The 20,370-nt window shown below is 36.9% G+C and overlaps 4 protein-coding genes across 5 annotated transcripts in view; 2 read left to right on the top strand and 2 right to left on the bottom strand.

The window, feature by feature from the left end:
* On the top strand, positions 205 to 6,955 carry LOC18609545 (copper methylamine oxidase). 2 transcript variants are annotated; one of them, XM_018115543.1, is made up of 13 exons: positions 206 to 394; positions 532 to 763; positions 1,357 to 1,466; positions 1,594 to 1,899; positions 2,377 to 2,489; positions 2,591 to 2,921; positions 3,008 to 3,223; positions 3,336 to 3,572; positions 3,904 to 4,089; positions 4,349 to 4,489; positions 5,271 to 5,539; positions 5,789 to 5,870; positions 6,494 to 6,955. In XM_018115543.1, exons 2-13 carry the CDS (start codon positions 694 to 696, stop codon positions 6,614 to 6,616), a joined length of 2,184 nt encoding a protein of 727 aa, XP_017971032.1. In that variant the 5' UTR covers positions 206 to 394; positions 532 to 693; the 3' UTR covers positions 6,617 to 6,955. The 2 variants fall into 2 exon arrangements, with proteins under 2 accessions (XP_017971031.1, XP_017971032.1); XM_018115542.1 differs by having other exon boundaries at positions 205 to 763.
* Positions 7,459 to 10,044, top strand: LOC18609544 (ARM REPEAT PROTEIN INTERACTING WITH ABF2). Its single transcript, XM_007044714.2, has one exon. It carries the CDS (start codon positions 7,934 to 7,936, stop codon positions 9,782 to 9,784), a length of 1,851 nt encoding a protein of 616 aa, XP_007044776.2. The 5' UTR covers positions 7,459 to 7,933; the 3' UTR covers positions 9,785 to 10,044.
* Positions 11,109 to 13,765, bottom strand: LOC18609543 (F-box protein At1g70590). The gene is made up of 5 exons (XM_007044710.2): positions 13,142 to 13,765; positions 12,921 to 13,054; positions 12,633 to 12,815; positions 12,022 to 12,189; positions 11,109 to 11,794 (listed from the first exon to the last, which is right to left on the bottom strand). Exons 1-4 carry the CDS (start codon positions 13,659 to 13,661, stop codon positions 12,022 to 12,024), a joined length of 1,005 nt encoding a protein of 334 aa, XP_007044772.2. The 5' UTR covers positions 13,662 to 13,765; the 3' UTR covers positions 11,109 to 11,794.
* Positions 19,891 to 20,370, bottom strand: part of LOC108660705 — a 1,147-nt gene continuing 667 nt past the window's right edge. The window contains exon 2 of the mRNA XM_018114971.1: positions 19,891 to 19,955. Coding sequence (XP_017970460.1) covers positions 19,891 to 19,955 — 65 coding nt within the window. The remainder of the gene's footprint in view (positions 19,956 to 20,370) is intronic.

The raw sequence follows: 20,370 nt of genomic DNA, 5'->3' as shown, positions 1-20,370 counted from the left end.
TCCCTCACGTTTTTCACTAGTATTTTGTTTATTCAAATTTCTACGGTTTAGTCAATTTTTGAATTCATATAGTGATTATAATGAAGAAAACGATCAGAGGAATGAACAATACTCCCAGGGAGGAACTCCACTTTTGTTTTTGACTTTGTCTTGTAGTAAAAGTCCATGCTCTGTCCTAAGGTGTACTTTTCTTTATAAAGCAAGCAAGCCAGCCAACCAAAGTACCAAAACTAAGCCCACTTCTGCTTTGTTTTCGTCTTTCACTTGAAAACTAATGCTCCTCTTTTTGTCTTAAACCGATCTGCAACTGCAAGCAAAACCATTTTTCATTATCGTTTCCCATTTGGGTTGATCCGGGCAGCGAGAGAATAATACAAAGCTTTTCGAGTGGAAGGTTAGAAGCTCAGAATAAAAAAAGAAAACACGAAAACAGACGCATAGTATTTGCTGTATGTCAGTAGAATACTATTGTGACAAATACTACGGTGGATACGGTGAGGTTGCTAACCCTTTGCAATGGCCTCAACTCAGGAAAAGGCGACGCCTTGTTGCATTCCCAAAACCAACGACGACGTCAGCAAGAAGACCTCTTCATCTTCTTCTTCCTCCTCTACCGAGGTTTTGCAGAATTGGAGTCTTGCAGTCGGCTCTGGGCCAGTCCCGTCTGAGGATCCCATCCCAAAGACAGCCTCCATGGCAACCTTGATCCGCCCTGTTGAGCCCATCTCGGATCCTTCCGCTGCTAAGATCGCTACTACCAAAGGTTTAAACTTTAAACACTGTTCAAAATAATTGACTTATCTTTTTCTTCAGTGTAGTTGGATAATCCTCTACTTTTTTTTTCTTTGTTATGAATGCTATATTGCAAAATATTTGCCTGGTCTTTTTCCTCCTGGTTGTTTCGAGTTTGCAAGAAATTGGCAAGCTCTATTTACGAAAGCTATGTAGTTGATAAGATGAAGTCAAAGAAGGGAAGGTCTTTGTCTTTTTGGGTCCCAAGTAAGAATTTTGCATTTTTTTTCTTTAACTTCACAACATTTTCTTTGCTATTAAAGAATATGTTTTTGATTTTCCTTCCTCTTCCTATACGCTTGTTTTTTAAATAAATATATATATATATATAAATCGGTTTTATATTATTTCTTTGATGTCATGCATCTGAAGACGCTTGTGACTTGGTTTCATTTTATTTCTTCAAATTGATCGTCGAAGGAAACTATTATATAATACCAAAATTCCATAATTTACTACTAGTCTGCTATTGAGTTCTGAACTTAGCATTTCTCTGTCTATCCTATTGGCTGGCATTATTCGGATTATGTGTTTCTTGTTAAAATTGGTGATTTTGTTGCATAGGAATTTCAATCATGCCAAGGGCTCAAACCAGCCATCCTTTGGATCCATTGTCTGCTGCTGAAATCTCAGTGGCAGTGGCAACTGTGAGGGCAGCTGGCGCAACCCCTGAGGTAAAAAATTTTAAGCTATGTTTGACCTGAATTGCAGCTTCAATCTTTTGTGCTATCATTTTAGTGAGAAATTCATTTAAGCTCTTTTTTCTATGGAAGAAATGAAATATGTATTTTCTTTCTTTAGGTGAGAGATAGCATGCGCTTTATTGAAGTGGTTTTGGTAGAACCAGATAAACATGTTGTTGCATTGGCAGATGCATATTTCTTCCCTCCTTTCCAGCCTTCATTACTTCCCAGGACAAAGGGTGGACCTCTCATTCCTAGTAAACTTCCTCCCCGACAAGCAAGACTTGTTGTGTACAACAAAAGGTCCAATGAGACAAGTATATGGACTGTTGAGTTGTCAGAAGTTCATGCTGCAACTCGAGGAGGCCACCACAGGGGCAAAGTCATTTCATCTAAAGTTGTTCCAAATGTCCAACCTCCCATGGTAAATATGTGTTTTCTCTTTTAAGAATCTAAAAGTGATGTCATAGGTGCTGATTAATTGTGACTATAATTTAGACTGTGTCTCAAAGTTCTGTGTTGAAAGAACTTCCTTTGATTCAATTGGATTTTGTATAGCGGTTCTCATCAAGATCTATATGAAACCGCTTCTTTAGAATGCCAGTATTGTGTTCTTTTGACAAGATCATGACTATCAACAGAAAGCCAGTAGGTGCAGACTACAGATGCACTCAGCAAAATTGGAGTAGGTCCACTGTCCACAAAATGCTATCAGAACACTTTCTATAAGTGACCAAGTCTTGATATATGTTTGTTTAGTTATTTATATGGATTGGATATTGTTTGTTTAATTACCTGCTAATCTGTGTTGTGTTTGTCCCCTATTATGGTTTTTGCACCCAACATGTCTATAAATCTATAACTGGCATGTTTCTTTGTCAACGTCCTTCTCAAATTATAGGATGCTATGGAATATGCTGAATGTGAAGCTGTTGTTAAGGACTTCCCTCCATTTCGAGAGGCAATGAAGAAGAGGGGCATTGAGGATATGGATCTTGTGATGGTTGATCCCTGGTCAGTGATCATATTTAGATTTCTTTCACATGGATGTTCTATAAAATCATGTGCAAGTTTCTTACCCTTAAAACAATATTGTGCCTTGCCTTTTTCTATAGGTGTGTGGGTTATCATAGCAATGCTGATGCTCCTAGCCGAAGACTTGCTAAACCACTTATCTTCTGCAGAACTGAGAGTGACTGCCCCATGGAAAATGGTTATGCTCGTCCAGTTGAGGGAATCCATGTTCTTGTTGACATGCAAAATATGGTGGTAATTGAATTTGAAGACCGTAAACTTGTTCCCCTTCCACCAGCTGATCCTTTAAGAAATTATACGGCTGGTGAAACACGGGGAGGTGTTGATCGGAGTGATGTGAAACCACTACAAATCATTCAGCCTGAAGGTCCCAGCTTTCGTGTTAATGGGAAATTTATTGAATGGCAGAAGGTGCTTGCTTGTGAAACTATATTTATAAGTTTTATCAGTTCAACATGTTGTAGTAACATCAATTTTATTTTAATTTCTGGTTTCAGTGGAATTTCCGGATTGGTTTCACTCCTAGGGAGGGTCTGGTAATCTATTCTGTTGCTTATGTTGATGGTAATCGTGGTCGGAGGCCTGTAGCCCATAGATTAAGTTTTGTTGAAATGGTGGTTCCTTATGGAGATCCAAATGATCCGCATTATAGGAAGAATGCATTTGATGCAGGAGAAGATGGGCTGGGTAAAAATGCACATTCTCTTAAAAAGGTTTGGCACTTCTTTTGTGGTTTTTGTTTTCATGTTAAAGTTTCATATAGATCTTCCATTTCATTAATTTAAGTTGAATTTCCCCTGATTTGCCGTAACTTATCTGTTGTAGGGTTGTGATTGTTTGGGATATATCAAGTACTTTGATGCTCATTTTACAAATTTCACTGGAGGTGTTGAAACAATTGAGAATTGTGTTTGTTTGCATGAAGAGGATCATGGGATCTTATGGAAGCATCAAGATTGGAGAACAGGTTTAGCAGAAGTTCGACGGTCAAGAAGGCTAACAGTGTCTTTTGTATGTACTGTGGCTAACTATGAGTATGGGTTTTTCTGGCATTTTTATCAGGCAAGTTGGTGTCTGCTGGGACTTTTTTTTGCTTTGCATGAATTGGCTATCATAAATGTCTTTGTTCTGATAAACTAATATCTCTTCTTATCTATTTGTGAGGCCTGCCTCTGGTTAATAAGGCAAGCTTCCTGAGTAGCAACGGTAGGAATATTTCACTCCTTTCTTTTATTGGGTTGTCCTTGGAATGAGGGATGCTTGTAAATAGTCATGTATATTTTTTTGTTCTATCTAATGGTCCAATGCCATCTTCTTCAGCTTTATAGTGGTAAATTTCCCCTCACTTTGAAAGTTGTGTTACTTAAAATTTTGATGATACATCTTGTTTTAGGATGGTAAAATTGAAGCTGAGGTTAAACTCACTGGGATTCTCAGCTTAGGAGCATTGCAGCCTGGTGAAACACGAAAATATGGCACCACTATTGCTCCTGGACTATATGCCCCTGTTCATCAACACTTTTTTGTGGCTCGCATGGACATGGCAGTTGATTGTAAACCTGGTGAAGCATTTAATCAAGTAAGTTGTGTTATTATTCCTTTATTATGCTTTGGCTCCTTTATTACACTAACAAATGCTGTCTGTAATGCATCCTATGATAGTGTTATATTTGTCATAACATGTTCATGACAGTTGTAACTTAAATTTAAACTTGCAAAAAAAGTTAACAATGATCATCGCAGTGACTTTTTCATTGTTGTTTGCTCCTTTAGCAAGAAAGTTAGGGTTTATTCAATGGAAGTTCATGCAATACTAAGAAATGTATACATTCTTGCAGGTTGTTGAGGTGAATCTTAAAGTTGAAGAACCAGGGAAGGATAATGTTCATAATAATGCATTTTATGCTGAAGAGGAACTTCTCAGATCTGAACTGCAAGCAATGCGTGATTGTAATCCATTGAGTGCACGTCACTGGATTGTAAGTAATTTTTCCTACACTTCCTGGTCCAAATTGCAAGGATATGCGTTTTGAGTGGTGTCTAGGATTTTCAGAATGTTGTGTGGAAGGTGAGATGTTGTAATTGTTTGAGAGTTGCTTTACCATGAGTCCAGTAAGTTTGAGTATTTTTTACTCTGAATCTTATCACCCATCAATTATGCAATAGAAACTTGTAACTTTTCCAACTAACCAGATCTTGTGAAAGAAATGGAGCTGACTTCTCCACTTATGTAGAATGAGCGGAGCTTTCATGTTGCCATTGCATTTAAAATAGTAGCTAGCATTTGGTTGTAGGGATTATATACAAGTTTCCAATAATCTAGATTGTGTGACCTTTGACATTGCCATCAAGTTTAAAATGGGTACTAGCTTTTAGTTATTGGATTGTAACCATCTTATTGGTATTCCTTTTGATTGGGGCTTAGCATATAGGTTCCTTCTGTTCCTTATTGTCTCTAAAATCTGATCAGTCAATGGCTCTGACCAGTTTTATGTTGTAGTCTTAAGTTTTTATGCCTTTGTTCTTGCATAAATTATGTATAGGAGCTCTCTTAGGCAGCTGGGTGCATGGATGCTAGCACATATCTATCCTCACTTTTGTTAATGATATGTTAAAAGAGTTCTTGTAATTTTGTGTTATCTTATTTTGGTAGTGTAACAATTTGTGATTTTTGGCAATCTATTTGTCTATTTGGAACATGGCTCCTCTTCTATACAGTTCAACAAATTGATCCCTCGACTGTACTTGCTATTTTCATAGGTTAGAAACACAAGAAATGTCAACAGGACTGGGCAACTAACAGGTTTCAAACTAGTACCTGGTTCAAATTGTCTGCCACTGGCTGGCTCTGAGGCAAAATTTCTAAGACGTGCTGCTTTCTTGAAACATAACCTTTGGGTCACACCCTATGCACGTGAAGAAATGTATCCTGGAGGAGAGTTTCCCAATCAAAATCCACGTGTTGGGGAGGGATTAGCTACATGGGTTAAGAAGAATCGGTCATTGGAAGAAGCTGATATAGTTTTGTGGTTAGTATCTGACATATCTTTCTCTAAGGAATAAAGTGATCATTTATGTTTGAATTTAATTAAAAAATCAGTTCAAATTACTTCATATGCATTCACAGGCATCTTGGTGTGTATCATGTATGTTTGCCTTTGGTATTTTAATTTATCAAGTCTATCATCTAATATTAACTTGTGTTTATTCAGAGAACAGGGTAGTTTAGAACAAATCAATCTATTACGATATCTAATTATATTGGAAATTATGTCTAGGTATGTCTTTGGAGTGACACATGTTCCTCGGTTGGAAGACTGGCCTGTCATGCCAGTGGAACGCATTGGTTTTATGCTCATGGTATACACTCATCCTAATAGCATACATTCTGACAGGCTTGACTGAATCTTCGTAAAAGAATATATTCACATTTTTTTTCCTGATAATTCTTAATTTTTACTCATGTTATTTTAATTAAGAGTTACACCATGTCATATGAGTTTAATGATTTTGTTTTATGGCCTATGTTTTTACTAGTTATTAGTTACTGATATTAGATGGATCATGTGAGTTCACTCTCTGAGTTACCATGTATGTAGTTTGAAAATGCATAGTCTCCTTTGAGAATCATTTGTTATCGTGATAGGTTTGCGTTTTAAACATTATGTGTAAAATGAATAACCTGCTCATGATAGTGTTTGTGATTTTTTCGAGTTCCATCAAAAGCTTCTTAGCAGAGTGTAAGACGGGAAGACGCATTTGAGCCCAATGCACATTTCTCTTTGACAGCCTTAGTATGGGATGGGAGTGATGGATTATCATGTCCCACCCTTGCAATAGACTGCAAGAATGCATTTGAGCTTGCATAGTTGCTATTTGTGTTTGGAAATGCTATGCAGGAAAAACAAAACAAGTCCCAACACAATTTACAGCTTGATTGATAGAAGCACGATCTTTCTTATGGTTTGCTATTTGTAATGCAGCCACACGGTTTCTTTAACTGCTCACCAGCGGTTGATGTTCCTCCTAGCGCAACTGATCTGGAGCTCAAGGACAATGACATTGCAACAAAGCCTATCCAAAACGGGATAATAGCTAAGCTCTGAATTGATCTTTTGTATGATTATCCTCAGCAATATGTCGGTAAGGGTCATATAATTGAGCCATTGACCCCCACATTATTAGGTACTAAAAAAGCATCTGAGTACGTACAGACTGCTTCAGCATTCGTATTTGTATGTGCTTAAGGTTCACTAAATATTTGAACTGCCCTCGTATCCTAGTAAACTATTGGAGGCCTGGCAACTGTCAGCAGCAAATTCAGCGAGTCCACCTCCAGTCCGTCATTGCAAAAATAGATTCATAAATAATGTACTATTTTATACTGTTACAGAATCATAATGTCCGACTCTGTACCTCTGAATAATAGAATTCTTGCCTGATTATGTTGTCTCCATGAAGATCCTTTTTTTAACGCTGATTGCAGCGTTTTGCGGTGATCAAATTGGATCGTGCTGGGCTGCTTGACAAAGGGTGAGTTATGAAAAGATGACTTGATTTATAATTGCTAAATGAAAACGACACGACTTGTATTCCCCATTCCATTCCGCAGGGCAGAGACTAATCTCATTCAGGGGAATTCTAAAATGAAGAGTCTATTTAAAATATTCAAATCTTATCTATTACAAGAGATTTGAAAAGTGAGTGCGTCATACGTGGGAATGGAAATAACCCGGAATAAAGATTCAAGACAGTAAACCCCTTGCCTTTGGGGCTTGGGGTAGTAAATTTGCGTGGTCACCAATGAACAGGTCTTGGATTGCCATCGTCATCGTCATCTTTTACAACAATGGTCTGGTCAGTCAACCAGGAAAGAATCTCGGATTTTTGTCGTTTCATGATAAATAAATAAATAAATAAATATGGCGAAACCTCCTCTGTCCGTTGGTCCTAAAATTAATTAATTGTACAAAATTGTGCTTCCCAAACCACGTCTGTAACACTAGTAAAATAAATGACAAGGAAGGAAGAATTTTCAGACTTGAGTCGGAATCGACGTTGAATTGACTCGTCATCTCCTTGTAACTTCAGGCTCTTTTCCTGGCTAGTTCCCCCTCTCACGCGCTTCATCCAAATTGCAATTGTAACACTAATATAATTGTCATAAAACAGCACAATTCCCAAGAAGCCTAGGACTGCAAAACAACAAAAAAACGTCAGCTGCAGCTACGCTGACTAGACACAACAAACATGCGAAGAATGATCAAAGCTCCATCCTCAGTCCCCTCCTGACTCATCTCCAAAACAGCGCTAGATTTTCCCTCATACCCCCTAACTCACTCTTCACTCGCCTCTGTGACTCACCTACAAAAACAGGAATACCAAGACAACTACTTTTTAATTTTCTTTACCTGATTCAGTTGATGATGGGATCGGCGGAGGAGAAGCGTATCGAGGACGAGCTGTCCTATCCGATTTGGCTAGCGGAGCGAGTTCGCTCGGCGGCGGACGAAGCCGGGTCGCTTAAAGCCGAATGCGGGGAGGTTGCCAAGCAAGTGGATCGGCTTTCCCAAATGCTTCGAACCCTGGTCAGGTTCACCACCTCGGTTCAATCCCTCTACGAACGCCCTATTCGCCGGTTAATCTCCGAGGTTTCCAAAAACCTAGAGCGAGCCCTCACTTTAGTCCGAAAGTGCAAGCGGCAGAGCATCTTGCGTCGAGTTGTGAGAATCACGAGCGCCACCGAGTTCCGCAAAGTGTTAAACCTTCTAGACGCTTCCATCGGCGACATGAAATGGCTCATGGGCGTCCTCGACACCGAAAACAACGGGACTTCGAGTGGAATCTTCCTTTCCCTCCCTCCAATCGCCAGCAACGACCCGATTATTTCGTGGGTCTGGTCTTACATCGCAACTGTGCAAATGGGCGAATTAACCGATCGCATCGAAGCCGCCAACAACCTCGCTTCCCTCGCTCAAGACAACGACCGAAACAAAAAAATAACCGTCGAAGAAGGCGGCGTCCCTCCTTTACTAAAACTTCTTAAAGAAAGCTCCTCAACGGAAGCGCAAATCGCGGCGGCTAATGCGCTTTTTGTTTTAGCAAATGAGCACGAAAGAGTTAGGAGTATTGTTGATGAAATGGGGGTTCCAATTGTGGTGCAAGTGTTGGGAGATTCTCCTATGAAGGTTCAAATTCCGGTAGCGAAATTGGTAGCGAGAATGGCGGAGCATGATCCGGTAGCGCAAGAGGATTTCGCCAGAGAGAATGTGATTAGGCCGTTGGTGACTTTGTTGTCATTTGAGACATTTGTGGAAGATTCTAGGACACAGATGGGTAAGCAAAGCATTCATTCTATAGTTCAGATTAATAAAGAAATGGAGAAAAATTCTTCGATTGGGTCGAATTCGAGGAATTACAGTTATCGACCCTATACCAATTCCTATTCTAATTTGCATATGGAAGGGAGTAGTAGGGGAGGGAATCATAGGAAAGAAAGGGAAAATGAGAAGCCTGAAGTGAAAATTCAGTTGAAAATTAATGGCACTGAAGCTTTGTGGATGCTTGCTAAAGGGAGTGTTTCTAATAGTAGGAGGATAACTGAGACAAAAGGACTGCTTTGCCTGGCTAAGTTGGTGGAGAAGGAGCAAGGCGAATTACAGTATAATTGTTTGATGACAATAATGGAGATCACAGCCGCTGCCGAATCCAATTCTGATCTTAGACGGGCAGCTTTTAAGACGAATTCACTTGCAGCTAAGGCTGTTATTGATCAGCTTTTGAGGGTGATCAAGGAATTGGATAGTCCTACATTGCAAATTCCTGCTATTAAATCAATTGGTTCATTAGCAAGGACTTTCCCAGCAAGGGAGACTCGAGTGATTGGTCCTTTGGTGACACAGCTAGCTAATAAGGATCAAGAAGTGGCAATGGAAGCTGCCATTGCCTTGCAGAAGTTTGCATCTCCGGAGAATTTTCTTTGTATGGACCATTCAAAATCGATAATTGGGTTCAATGGTGTTCCACCTTTGATGAGATTGCTTAGAAGTGAAATGACGCAGCTGCACGGAGTGATCCTGCTCTGCTACCTTGCTATACACTCCGGTGATAACGAGGCTTTAGAACAAGCTAGGGTTTTGACTGCCCTTGAGGGGGCAGACCGAACTGTGGTTGCACAACATCCTGATTTGAAAGAATTGGTGTCCAAGGCCATATATCACCTCAACCTTTATCACACTGGAGTCCATCCTCAGAGGCAATCCTATGCGCCTTGAATTTGCACTCTATATTTTTGTTAGGGGCATTGTTCTGCTTTTCAGGTAGATTGGAAGGCAAGCTAATAGCATACACAGATTTACAAGATTTGGATTAGTTAGAAAAAAGAATAGTTTCATCAAGGTAGACAGGCTTCTGCTTAAGCAAGTATACATTGTTCAAAATACCTTAGATGCTTTAATACTTTTTTTAGTGGTCAAATTGTTTGTGAATATTTTTATTTTTTGTTTATAAGAACATTGAGTTACTGATTCCTTCCTGTCTTCTCTACCACTGATCTCTTTTCTCAACTTGTGTACTTCCTTGAGTGAAATTTTGAAATTCTCCATTTTCCACAAATCAGACTTTTGAGACAATTCTTTTGGAAATTTGGTAAACATATAAAAGTGCTCATCTGGCAATGAGAATTGCATTGATCAATCATTTTAAAGCTCATTAAACAAAAACTACGATGCGGTTTATCTACTGATATTCAGCCCTTTAAATTAGATGACATGGCTAGGCAGGACTTTATATATATAGTTATCAGCTATCCACCTATCATCATGTGTTCATGTTTCCACCACCTTCATCTTATAAGTGCTGAACAATTAGCTAAGAATGATCATCTTTTTGTGATGGAAAATGAATCATTATGTTTGGAACTTGGAAGAAGACTAACTCGTTCTATATACGCTATCTGCTTATGAATTCCCATGGACAATTCATCATCCTTCATTAGGGTAAGGAATGATCAAAATCAAATTTACCACTATACTATAAATCAATATCAAATTTTACCATTATACTTTAATTTCATTCTATTTTACCATTGTACTTTCCCTTTTATTGATTTTTGAACATAAAAGTGAAAAAATTGATAAATAAAAAAAAACTACCACGTGTAGTAACAAAATATTCAGTGAAATATTTCAATTCCATTTTTTTTTTTCCAAAAGCAATCAAATTGAAACCATAGTAACAAAGTTTACCATTTGCGTTAACAGATTACTTCATGAAATATGTCAATTTCATTACTTTTTGTTCAAAAATCAACAAAATTGAAAACACAATGATAAAATTTAATAAAATTGAAGTACAATGATAAAATCAATATTGAATCATAATATATTGGCAAATTTCACCTTAACCCGGGAAAGGGTAAGAGTCTATTCGTTTAGGCATATTTTGTGCGGAGTGGCCATCTGGTCGACCACGAGTGTCTAGAGAGCCCAAGTGCCCAACAACTTCAATGCTTCCCGAAGGGACTCCATGGGCTGCGCCGACATTTGAATACAATCCAGAACAAACAATTTTTTTTTAAAAAAAAACTGGAAGTGAAAATAGAACAAGAGGAAGAAACAATCATCCAATGGATTCATCGCCACTGTTCCAACTCCAAACCAAAAAAATCCCTTCCTAATGCAGAAAGGGTATCTATAATGTCATAACTCACCAAACTTGTTTTGCACTAATAGATCTTGTAGCACAGCCAATACAAACAATATATCCTGGTGTAGCAATCTCAAACACAAATGTCCTACCATCAATTGTTACTGATCAAACATGTCATGGTCATAATCATCTGTAACATTGCTGATCACATGTGCATGAAAGGAAGTTAAAACTCGTAACACGTTCTCCCATTGCTGATATTCATATATACCAAGTGTTTGAAACCTCAAAGCCACTTCCTACCTCCACACCCTCAACAAGGAAAAAGAATAGGAAGACAAAAATAAGCCAAAACTCTCTTTTCTCTTCACCCCTTCTCCTATAAACATTTTCCAGATGGTTGATGAAAAGCAGTTAAAATAACTTATCAATCTTCAAATAAAGAAAAGAGATGCTAACTAGTTTGTAGTCATTAACAAGATATGAGTGCCATATTTTTTACTGTTTTAGAAGATACAGTTGAAACAGGTGACCTGATAAAGTAAAATGGTTATTGAGGCAATAACCTAATTGTAGCCGCCTAAGCTAGCCAAACCTTCCTTAAATAAGTAGGCTTAGAGCCCAAATTCCCTTTCCTGCAATGTAAGAATTGAAACGTAAAAGGTTGATATTCTTTAGTGATGTTTTTTCATTTTGGCTGGTAAAAGGCACAAATGTTAATAAACACTGGAATCAAAAGGAAAACAGCAACAACATCTATATATTTATAACTTTGTCACTTGTCAAGCATAAGACAAAAAACAAAAGGAAAGAAGCAATATCAGGAGTATATGAGAAAGTTCAGTAAACAGCCTTGACATACTCAGCGAGATGAAGGTAAAGCACACCAATTGTCAGCAAGAAGCATGGCACGGTCACGAGAAGTTGCTGAGAGTTGCTGGAGAATTACATTTTTGACATGAGTTGCAGCCGTTTCACCAGAACGTGTAGCAAGTTCAAGGTACACGACAGCTTTCATCATTTCCCCTTCCTGCCCAAGTATTATATCAAAATCCACATCAGCTTAGATTGCAAAAATACAACATTATCAGCACACAAACATACCATTGAGAAGAGAGAAAATGATCATACAGACAAAAAAAGCCAGACTCATCAAGAAACAATCTTGCGTTTTATATCTTTCTCTTAACAACTACAAGCCCCCACCCCCCTGCAAAAAAAAAACCCTTTGTTTTCCTTCATTCATATTTTCCCATTTTACTTTAATATGTCTTAAGCTCAGCCAAAGTTTTGTTTTCCTTCATTCATATTTCCTCAATTTACTTCACATGCCTTGAGCTAAGGCAAATCAAAGCCAACAACTTTCTGCTATTACTACATAACAAGCTTGTGCATCAGAAATATTGTATTCATTTTATACATGGTACTATGGTTGTTTATACTTATAAACGAAAGTATAAGAACGAGACACACAGAAAATAGAGCAAGTCCATGTTCAAATTGAGCTTTGCTATGACCACGATCAGCAGCCCTCTTCATCCATTTCCTTGCTTGTCTACGACTATGTGACAAACCTTCCCCAAATGTATAACAAAGCGAAGTATTGTACATTGCACGCACATATCCACCTTCAGCAGCTTTTAGATACCATCTAGCCTGAGTATCATCAATAAGCAACAAAGCAAATCCCATCATCCCAATTCTCAAAAAGAGAAGTTCACTATGAATACAATTAAAATGGGTAAGTAAAGAACTCCATACAGCTTCTCGAAGATTTCGATCCACCACAAGACCTTGATGCAGGCAAAGTGCCAGCTGGTATTGAGCTCGAATATGGCCCCCAACTGAAGCTTCATGCAACCATTTTACAGCCTCCTTATGCTTTTGAGGTTGAGCTGCGACACAAAATTAATTTTAAACTGTATGACATTAAATAATCAGCTAAGATTTGAGAAAAAGTTTATTGATTTTGACAACAATACCGTGCAAGTATGAAATTCCGAGATTGCACTGTCCAGCAGGGTCGCCAAGGGCAGCGGCTTTCTGATAAAGAGCAATTGCCTCTTCCTTTTGACCCCTTTCCCAGTAAATAAGCCCCGCATCGACCATAGCCAGAGTAGAGCCACGTGCAGCGCCTTTCAAGAATGAGTCGAGAGCTTTTTCCAAGTTGCGTCGAAAACCGCCTCGACCGTGCTTGAAACGCTTCCCATAACGCAGCAGCACCATCGCTTCCCTCAACGGCCGAAGCACGTCCCTCCACGACTTGCACACCAGCGACGCCGTAAGAAGATTCGGGAAATTAAACGGCGCTGCGATTTTCGTTAATATGTCGAAAGGGAGAGCCGAGAAATCAGGACCGTCGGTTTGGGATGACGACGGTTTTGAAATGAATTTGGAACGCCTGGATAATTTGGTCTTCCCATCTCCATTGCTAGGTTTCGACAACGGAAAAGCAGTGAATCGAGATCCATCGGATCGATCTGGCCATGTTTTTTGCTCCATTTTGCCGCTCCACTTTCCCCAGCTCACACTGAAAGGGTCATTTGCAGCGATACATACCTTCTTTTAAAAGTTATAAAGAAAATAAAATGAAAGAAATCTTCATTCCAAAAAAATAAGTGAAGGAAATCTGGTAGCAAATGCTTGTTGTGTGACGTGACCCATCTTTAATTAGGAACAAAACAACCCGACACGTGCCACCTCTTAACCGACGTTAAGATATTTCTGTTAGTGGCAAGGGCTGGGTTAGACAAGCCGAGCTCGTCACACTTTAAATATTCGTCAATGGGGAAATATAAAATTGTTTAAATGGGGTATCAATTTCAAATCAAGTAATATTTTTTTTTAAAAGCACATTTTATGCTTTCACCATCCGTCCATGTCATCACAAATCCTTAACCTAATTGATAAAAAGATTTTAGTGACGTAGAAATTCTGATGTGAAATAAATCAGTGTTTACTTACAAAAAAATTCACAACACCAAAAGCCACTAGCTAGCAAGGATCCATCACAACCTTGACAGCGTTAACGACCTTGTATGATTGCATCAAGTTCATCTATGTTTACGTTTCCTTTTTTATGAAATTATTTTGGAGGAAAAAAAGAAACATAAATTGGGCTTAAATAAGATGTAAAATATAAATTCAAGGTAAGATAAAACTGAAACAAAAAAAAAATTCAAAAGAGACTTAACTTTATTTTGTGGTTTTTCTTAGATTCAACTTAATAATTATTATGAATTGATCTTCTATAAGCCAGGCAAATACCAATTAACAAATAGAAATAACTATTATCTGTTAACAAATGATTCTAAACAAGAGATAATATAAAATAAATATACTAAGATAATAATCAAATTAAGTGAATATAAATCCAACTAGCTATTTAACCTTTAATCTTGAAAGATAATTACACATAACGTACATTCTCGTTTAGAATCACCCTCATCCTCAAGGGTCAAAACTTGAAATGCTTATACATACATACATACATACATACATACATATATATAACTTCATCATCTAAACCTCCATCTTTCTATTGCAATCAATTTTCTCTTGAACATTTATTTTTGTCTATTTAAACTCTTATGTGTGTGTGTTAGGAGGCACATTTGAGGATTTTTGAGTTCTAATTTAGATTAATTATTCTTACAAGATAATTTTATTTTCTTTTAAAATTCAACTATTAAGAATGTATAAGCACATGATAGTATGTCCTTTAGCGTTAGTTGGTTAGTTAAGCCAAAAAGTCAACAATTTTCTATTTTTGTTAATTAGGTTAAGTTTGGCAATTATTCTTGTAATCAAGTTTCTAGGTTCTTCTTTCTGTAAAATGTATATTGGTGACTTTGTAATCATTCTTGAAGAAATAATACAATCAATTTAGTTTATTTCATTTCTCAATCTTATATAGTGTCCGAAGGGTTCGATTAGGATTTTTGTTGTGATTTCCTTAATTTTTCTAGTCTTTATTCTTCATTCAAGATTGAAGTCACAATTTGATCAATTCTTCTTTGCCAATGGCAAATTCATTATCTAAATTAGTCATCTCACCCTTAAAAGATCCATATTCCCCATTCTTTCTTCATCATATAGGCATGGATTTTATAATTGTAAATCCAAAACGTACCTAAAGTAATTACACTTTTGGATTTCTTAATGGATCAATCCAAGAACATAGGGCTTCAGATGATCTTTACTTTCCATGGACTAGATGCAATAACCTAATCGTGGCATCACACCACTAATTGCAACCATTGTCTTCTACATGAACTCAATCTCATAAATCTAGAATACATTGAAGAAATGATTTTCTTAACTCAATGATGCCAAAACCTGCAATCTTCAATTCTCTTATATAGTATTACTCAAGGTACAAGAACTATGGATGCATATTTGACTGAATTAAATGACTTATGGGAAAAACTAAGGGACTATAGGCCATTTCCTCATTGTGAATGTGAAAAATGCACTCAATCCTACTTTCAAAGATATATATCAATGTTAAAAAGATAATGTATATAGGTTTCTTAATGGTTTGAATGAAAACTATTCTGCTTTAAGGTCACACATTTGTAATGTTAAGCCTTTCCCTACCCTTGAAAAACCTATAACCTAGTTCTTAGGGAAGAATCACAAAGAACTTTGCATTTGCAAACACAACCCTTTGTGGAATCCTTTGTTATGGCAGCACTGGTTGAAAGAAAGAAAAAAACTAAGGTTAAGTTAATTTGTTCCCATTGTGGAAAGCATAGTCACATTAAGGAGAAATGTTGTAGGATCACAGGACTCCCTACTAATTTTAGGTTTAGGGAATCCTGAAAGGGTATGGCATCTGTTAACAGCATCATCAATTCTTCACCATCAGAACAATAGGAAGATGAAGTCACTAGTTCAATCACCAAACACATGACTCTTATCAATGGGCATAATTTAGACAATGAAGCATATGAGACATGGGAAATATGGTTAAAATTAGGAATGATGTTCAAGAAATCTAGGGAAGAGATGGCGGAGATTTTTGCGGCACTTGCCAAAGAAAAGCAAGTAGTGAAAACCGACTGAAAGGGATTGGTTGATGAGTGCAGTGTGAAATTATTTGCTTAAAGAAACTCCTATCATGGAACATTAAATGATGGCTTAGGTCAAACCAATGATGTTATTCCTTCAGTAAACTATTTTAACCTCTGTTTAGTAATAAAAATAATAAAATAAATTAAATCAAGAGAAAAAAAATTAAATCAAATAAACAAGATAAATGTGAGAAAAAAGTATAAATCTCTTTATAGTTTTATGAATTATTGAAGAATAAAGGGAGAATATAAAGAAGTTTCATTAAATATTTTTTTTATTACATATTAAAATTTTGAAAAAATTAAATTTATAATTTTATTTAAAATTTCCAATGGACTTTTGGCATAACTTAAAAAGTTTACATTTTAAAAGCAAATACTTTTGATTATATTTTTGCAGTGTAAAATCCCTTTCACAAATGGGCCGAACACCTACTTAATTTGGTAATTAGGGCCAACAGTGAACTTGAAACCCCGAAAGTCCAATCCATTTGGAGTACATGTGTGAGCTTCTGGGCCAAGCCTAAAACATGAGAAAGGAATATCTATTGTTGGAGAGACAAGACAATCACTTTTATGTCCAATAAAAAAGAAATGGTAAAATATCTTTACTCTTAAGTTTGATTGAAATTATATAAAAATTTATTAATTTTTAAAATAAATATTTCATTTCAAAAAAATATTTTTTATTAGACACATAGATTCAGTCGTTAGTCAATCGTTAATATTTTTATCAACTTACTGACGTGGTAAAAATAAAAAAGATAATTTTACTCTTATTAATTTTTAAAATTACTATTATATAATTTTATTATTTTTTATTAATTAAGAAAAAAAACCTCCCAAGATGGGAGCACCAAGAGCTCCCTTGGGGGGCCTCGATTGGACTCCTTAAGGGAGCACTGGTGCTCCACTAGGGAGCTCGATCGAGATTGCAAGGGAGCACTAGATCTGGTGCTCCCCTTAGGGAGCCCGATGCTCTCTGAAGAAGCCTTGATGCTTTTTTTTTTTTTAATTTTTTAAAATTTAATAATAATTTTTAAATTAATAAAAAATATTTTAGTCTTTTCTTAATTTTTATTAACAGTGTTTGTATTTTTGGGACAGAATATCCATATCGAAAACTAATAGACCATTTTGAAATTTCAACCAAAACTTAAGAGATTGAGGTATTTTATCCAAAAAGAAATCTTGAGTATTTGATATAAAAGAATAAAGACTTTCTCTGAAATAATAGAAAAGAATAAAGACTAATATAGTAAAATTGGACTGATATTTATTTTGAGAGAACTTAATTTATATATGTATGCATGTATGAAAATATAAACACAAATAGTAAAACAATTATTCATAGGTGATATTACAATATTTGTTAAGTAATTACGATTTAATGTTCAAATCATATATCTAAAATAAACTTGATCATACCCTAAGTTTTAGTTTGTTTTCCCCTCTAGTTAGTTGGTAGTGATTCTTTGCTATATAGTTTTGAATGGGGAGCAAAGCGAGAAATAGTTAATTGACTCATATATCTAATCACTTAAAATATGGAAAAAGGGTTGAATAGCTTCCAAGATATAAAAAAATAGTATTTTAATGGGACCTGTTCTCTGAGGGAAATGTTTAATATATTCCATGAGGATCCCATGGCAAGTGAGCCCAAGGGAAGGGAGAGAGGGGCGGTCCATTTCTTCAAAACCTATAACCTTTGACCCAGATGTTGTTTACTGGGTCAAAAATGCCGGTGGTGGCTTTGCAGTTTGCTGCAGTCCCCCACATGATGTCCTTGCTACGCAAACATCCCACAAGATCGTGTTGGGTCAACCGTCCCCACACTTGACTTTGACGGAAGCTATTGTTCTGTGTGATCAAGTACTCTTTCCCAAGTATCTCTCGCCCAGTTCTTGAATTGCTCATGGCCCCCACAAAACCAAACAAGTCACATTGCTTCGCCATGGAAAAACGTACGAGTTATAACTTACAAGCTCCTACACTTGGCAATCAGTTTAAATCAAAATTCAGAGCCTCCTGGCAAGCTTGCAACTAAACCACGTCTAGCTAAGTGTTGTCATTTTTGTTAAGACAGCGGTTTTGGTAGCTCGAACCCCAGTTTTGATCTAAGCCTTGGATACTTTTCAGTATTTATAGAGGCCTTGGAACAGCTCCTGTAAATCTCTGTTATAGGTTTCAATCCCGTAACAATTGGGGAATTGATTTCGGATATGATTTGCAGTATGTTCTGGTGGATATCACGTGATGTATATGCCTGTAGGAGATTTGGATTCCAAATTCACAAGCCTCTCTCTCTCTCTCTCTGTCTCTAATAGTCTAGCACTGAGATTTTTAATAACCTACATATAGCTAGCTAGGTTTCATCTGCAAAGTTAAAAGCTTATCTCTAAAGGATTAGACGAAGAGTCCATTATCATTGAAAGCATTGTTCTTTTATTTGATTAGGTAGTAAGTTAAAATACTAGTAGCAAATTCAATTCAGGCAACTACTGGCATTGACACGAAATACTGTATTTTGGTCTGTAGCAACTCATTTTTTCAAATCTTATACTCCATAGATTCTCAATACTGACGCAAAATTTACATTAGACTTTAGAGTAGGTAAATAAGCATAATATAATGTGGTAAGTTGATCCATTCCATCTTCTCAGCATGTTCTTGCATGATTTACCCCATTGCTCCCTTGTCTCCTTCAATGATACAAGTGAAAAACAGATTGAAGAAGGAAAGAAATAAAAAATTGAGCAATCGATGTAAGGCAAGATGACAAATAAGCCACCATATGCTGGCAACATTGCGAAATACACACACATACATATATATATATATATTAATAACCTTCATGTGGTCTCCAATAATACCACTAAATAGGGGGAGTTTAGTGATTAATCTAATCCAAAATGATTTCACTAGAGGCCACATGAGATTCGCAGCCTTTGTTAGACGTGTTAAAACATGATTGCTTCAATACAGAGCTCTGATCCCGAGAGAGCTTTCTTTAGTGTACAAAATGAACTCCAGATTAGGTGAAGTCCCCCTTGTCACTTTTTTAACTATGGCTAACTTGATGGTGCACATTCTTCAGTTATAAACAAAAGGATTTCTAACTTTCTTTTCTTTTTTAACTTTTGTTAATAAACATTCCATTCGCATTATCCAAAGTCAAAAATGTTTTTAGATATGCAAGTGACATTGTCAATTATAGGTCTGCAGAACTTGAGGGGGTTGAAAGAGTTAAATGAGGTCCATTCAAACTCTGCATAGGATTCTAATCCAAGTCTCCCCACATGTGTTTTGTCCCCTTTTTTTTTTCTTGAGTTATCACCAAAGCATTACAAAGAACCTTCCCACTATCATAAGAGTCCGAGGTGGGTGGGGGGTCATGTATGTGGGACAGTGGAAAACTAAGCTAAAGTCTAAAGACGGGATGGTGGCAGAGAGCCAGAAAAGGCAGTGGGTCTTTGGGCTAAGCGTTTTGTAGGGATTTGTCTCAGTCAATCAGCTGTGTGTAAGCATCCGTGCAGCATCTTCCTTACCCATTCGAAAGGATTTACCTTTACTTTGTGTTTGACAACTTTTGGCAACCTTAGCTAGATGTTGACTTGCATGTGTCACTCCCAAGCATGAACATGAATAGTACTGATCTATTGTTTCAAACAAAAGAGAGCAGCAGCAACAACAGGAAGGAAAAGAAAGATCAAAGTGCAAACTGAAAGAAAACCCAGATCCTCACCATTACTTAACTAACAAATGGATGCTTTAATTTTATTACAGTTCTGGGTGCTATACGGATTTAACATAGAAGCTAGAAAGAAATACTACAGATATACAAAGGGAAAAAGAAAAGCTACCACCGCATTTTACCACATTAAGAAGGTAGTTAGGTGAAGCGCAAAAACGCATCTCAAAGAAGCTCATGACATGAAGAAGTTAAATATCCATCTTATTTATTTATGAATTCCCCTGTACATAAACTTCTACTCGCTACAGAATAACCTAAAGCAGAAGAAAAGAAAGTAAGCGTACAAAAAAAAAGAAAGAAAGAAAGAAATAATAAGGAGATGATAAAAGGGGATGCATAAGCTTAAGGGGTTAAGCCTTCCCCCCCCCCCCCCCCCCCCCCC

Source organism: Theobroma cacao, chromosome 2 (assembly GCF_000208745.1).
Source record: "Theobroma cacao cultivar B97-61/B2 chromosome 2, Criollo_cocoa_genome_V2, whole genome shotgun sequence".
Taxonomy (NCBI): Eukaryota; Viridiplantae; Streptophyta; class Magnoliopsida; order Malvales; family Malvaceae; genus Theobroma; species Theobroma cacao.
This window is presented reverse-complemented; position numbering and strand designations above follow the sequence as displayed.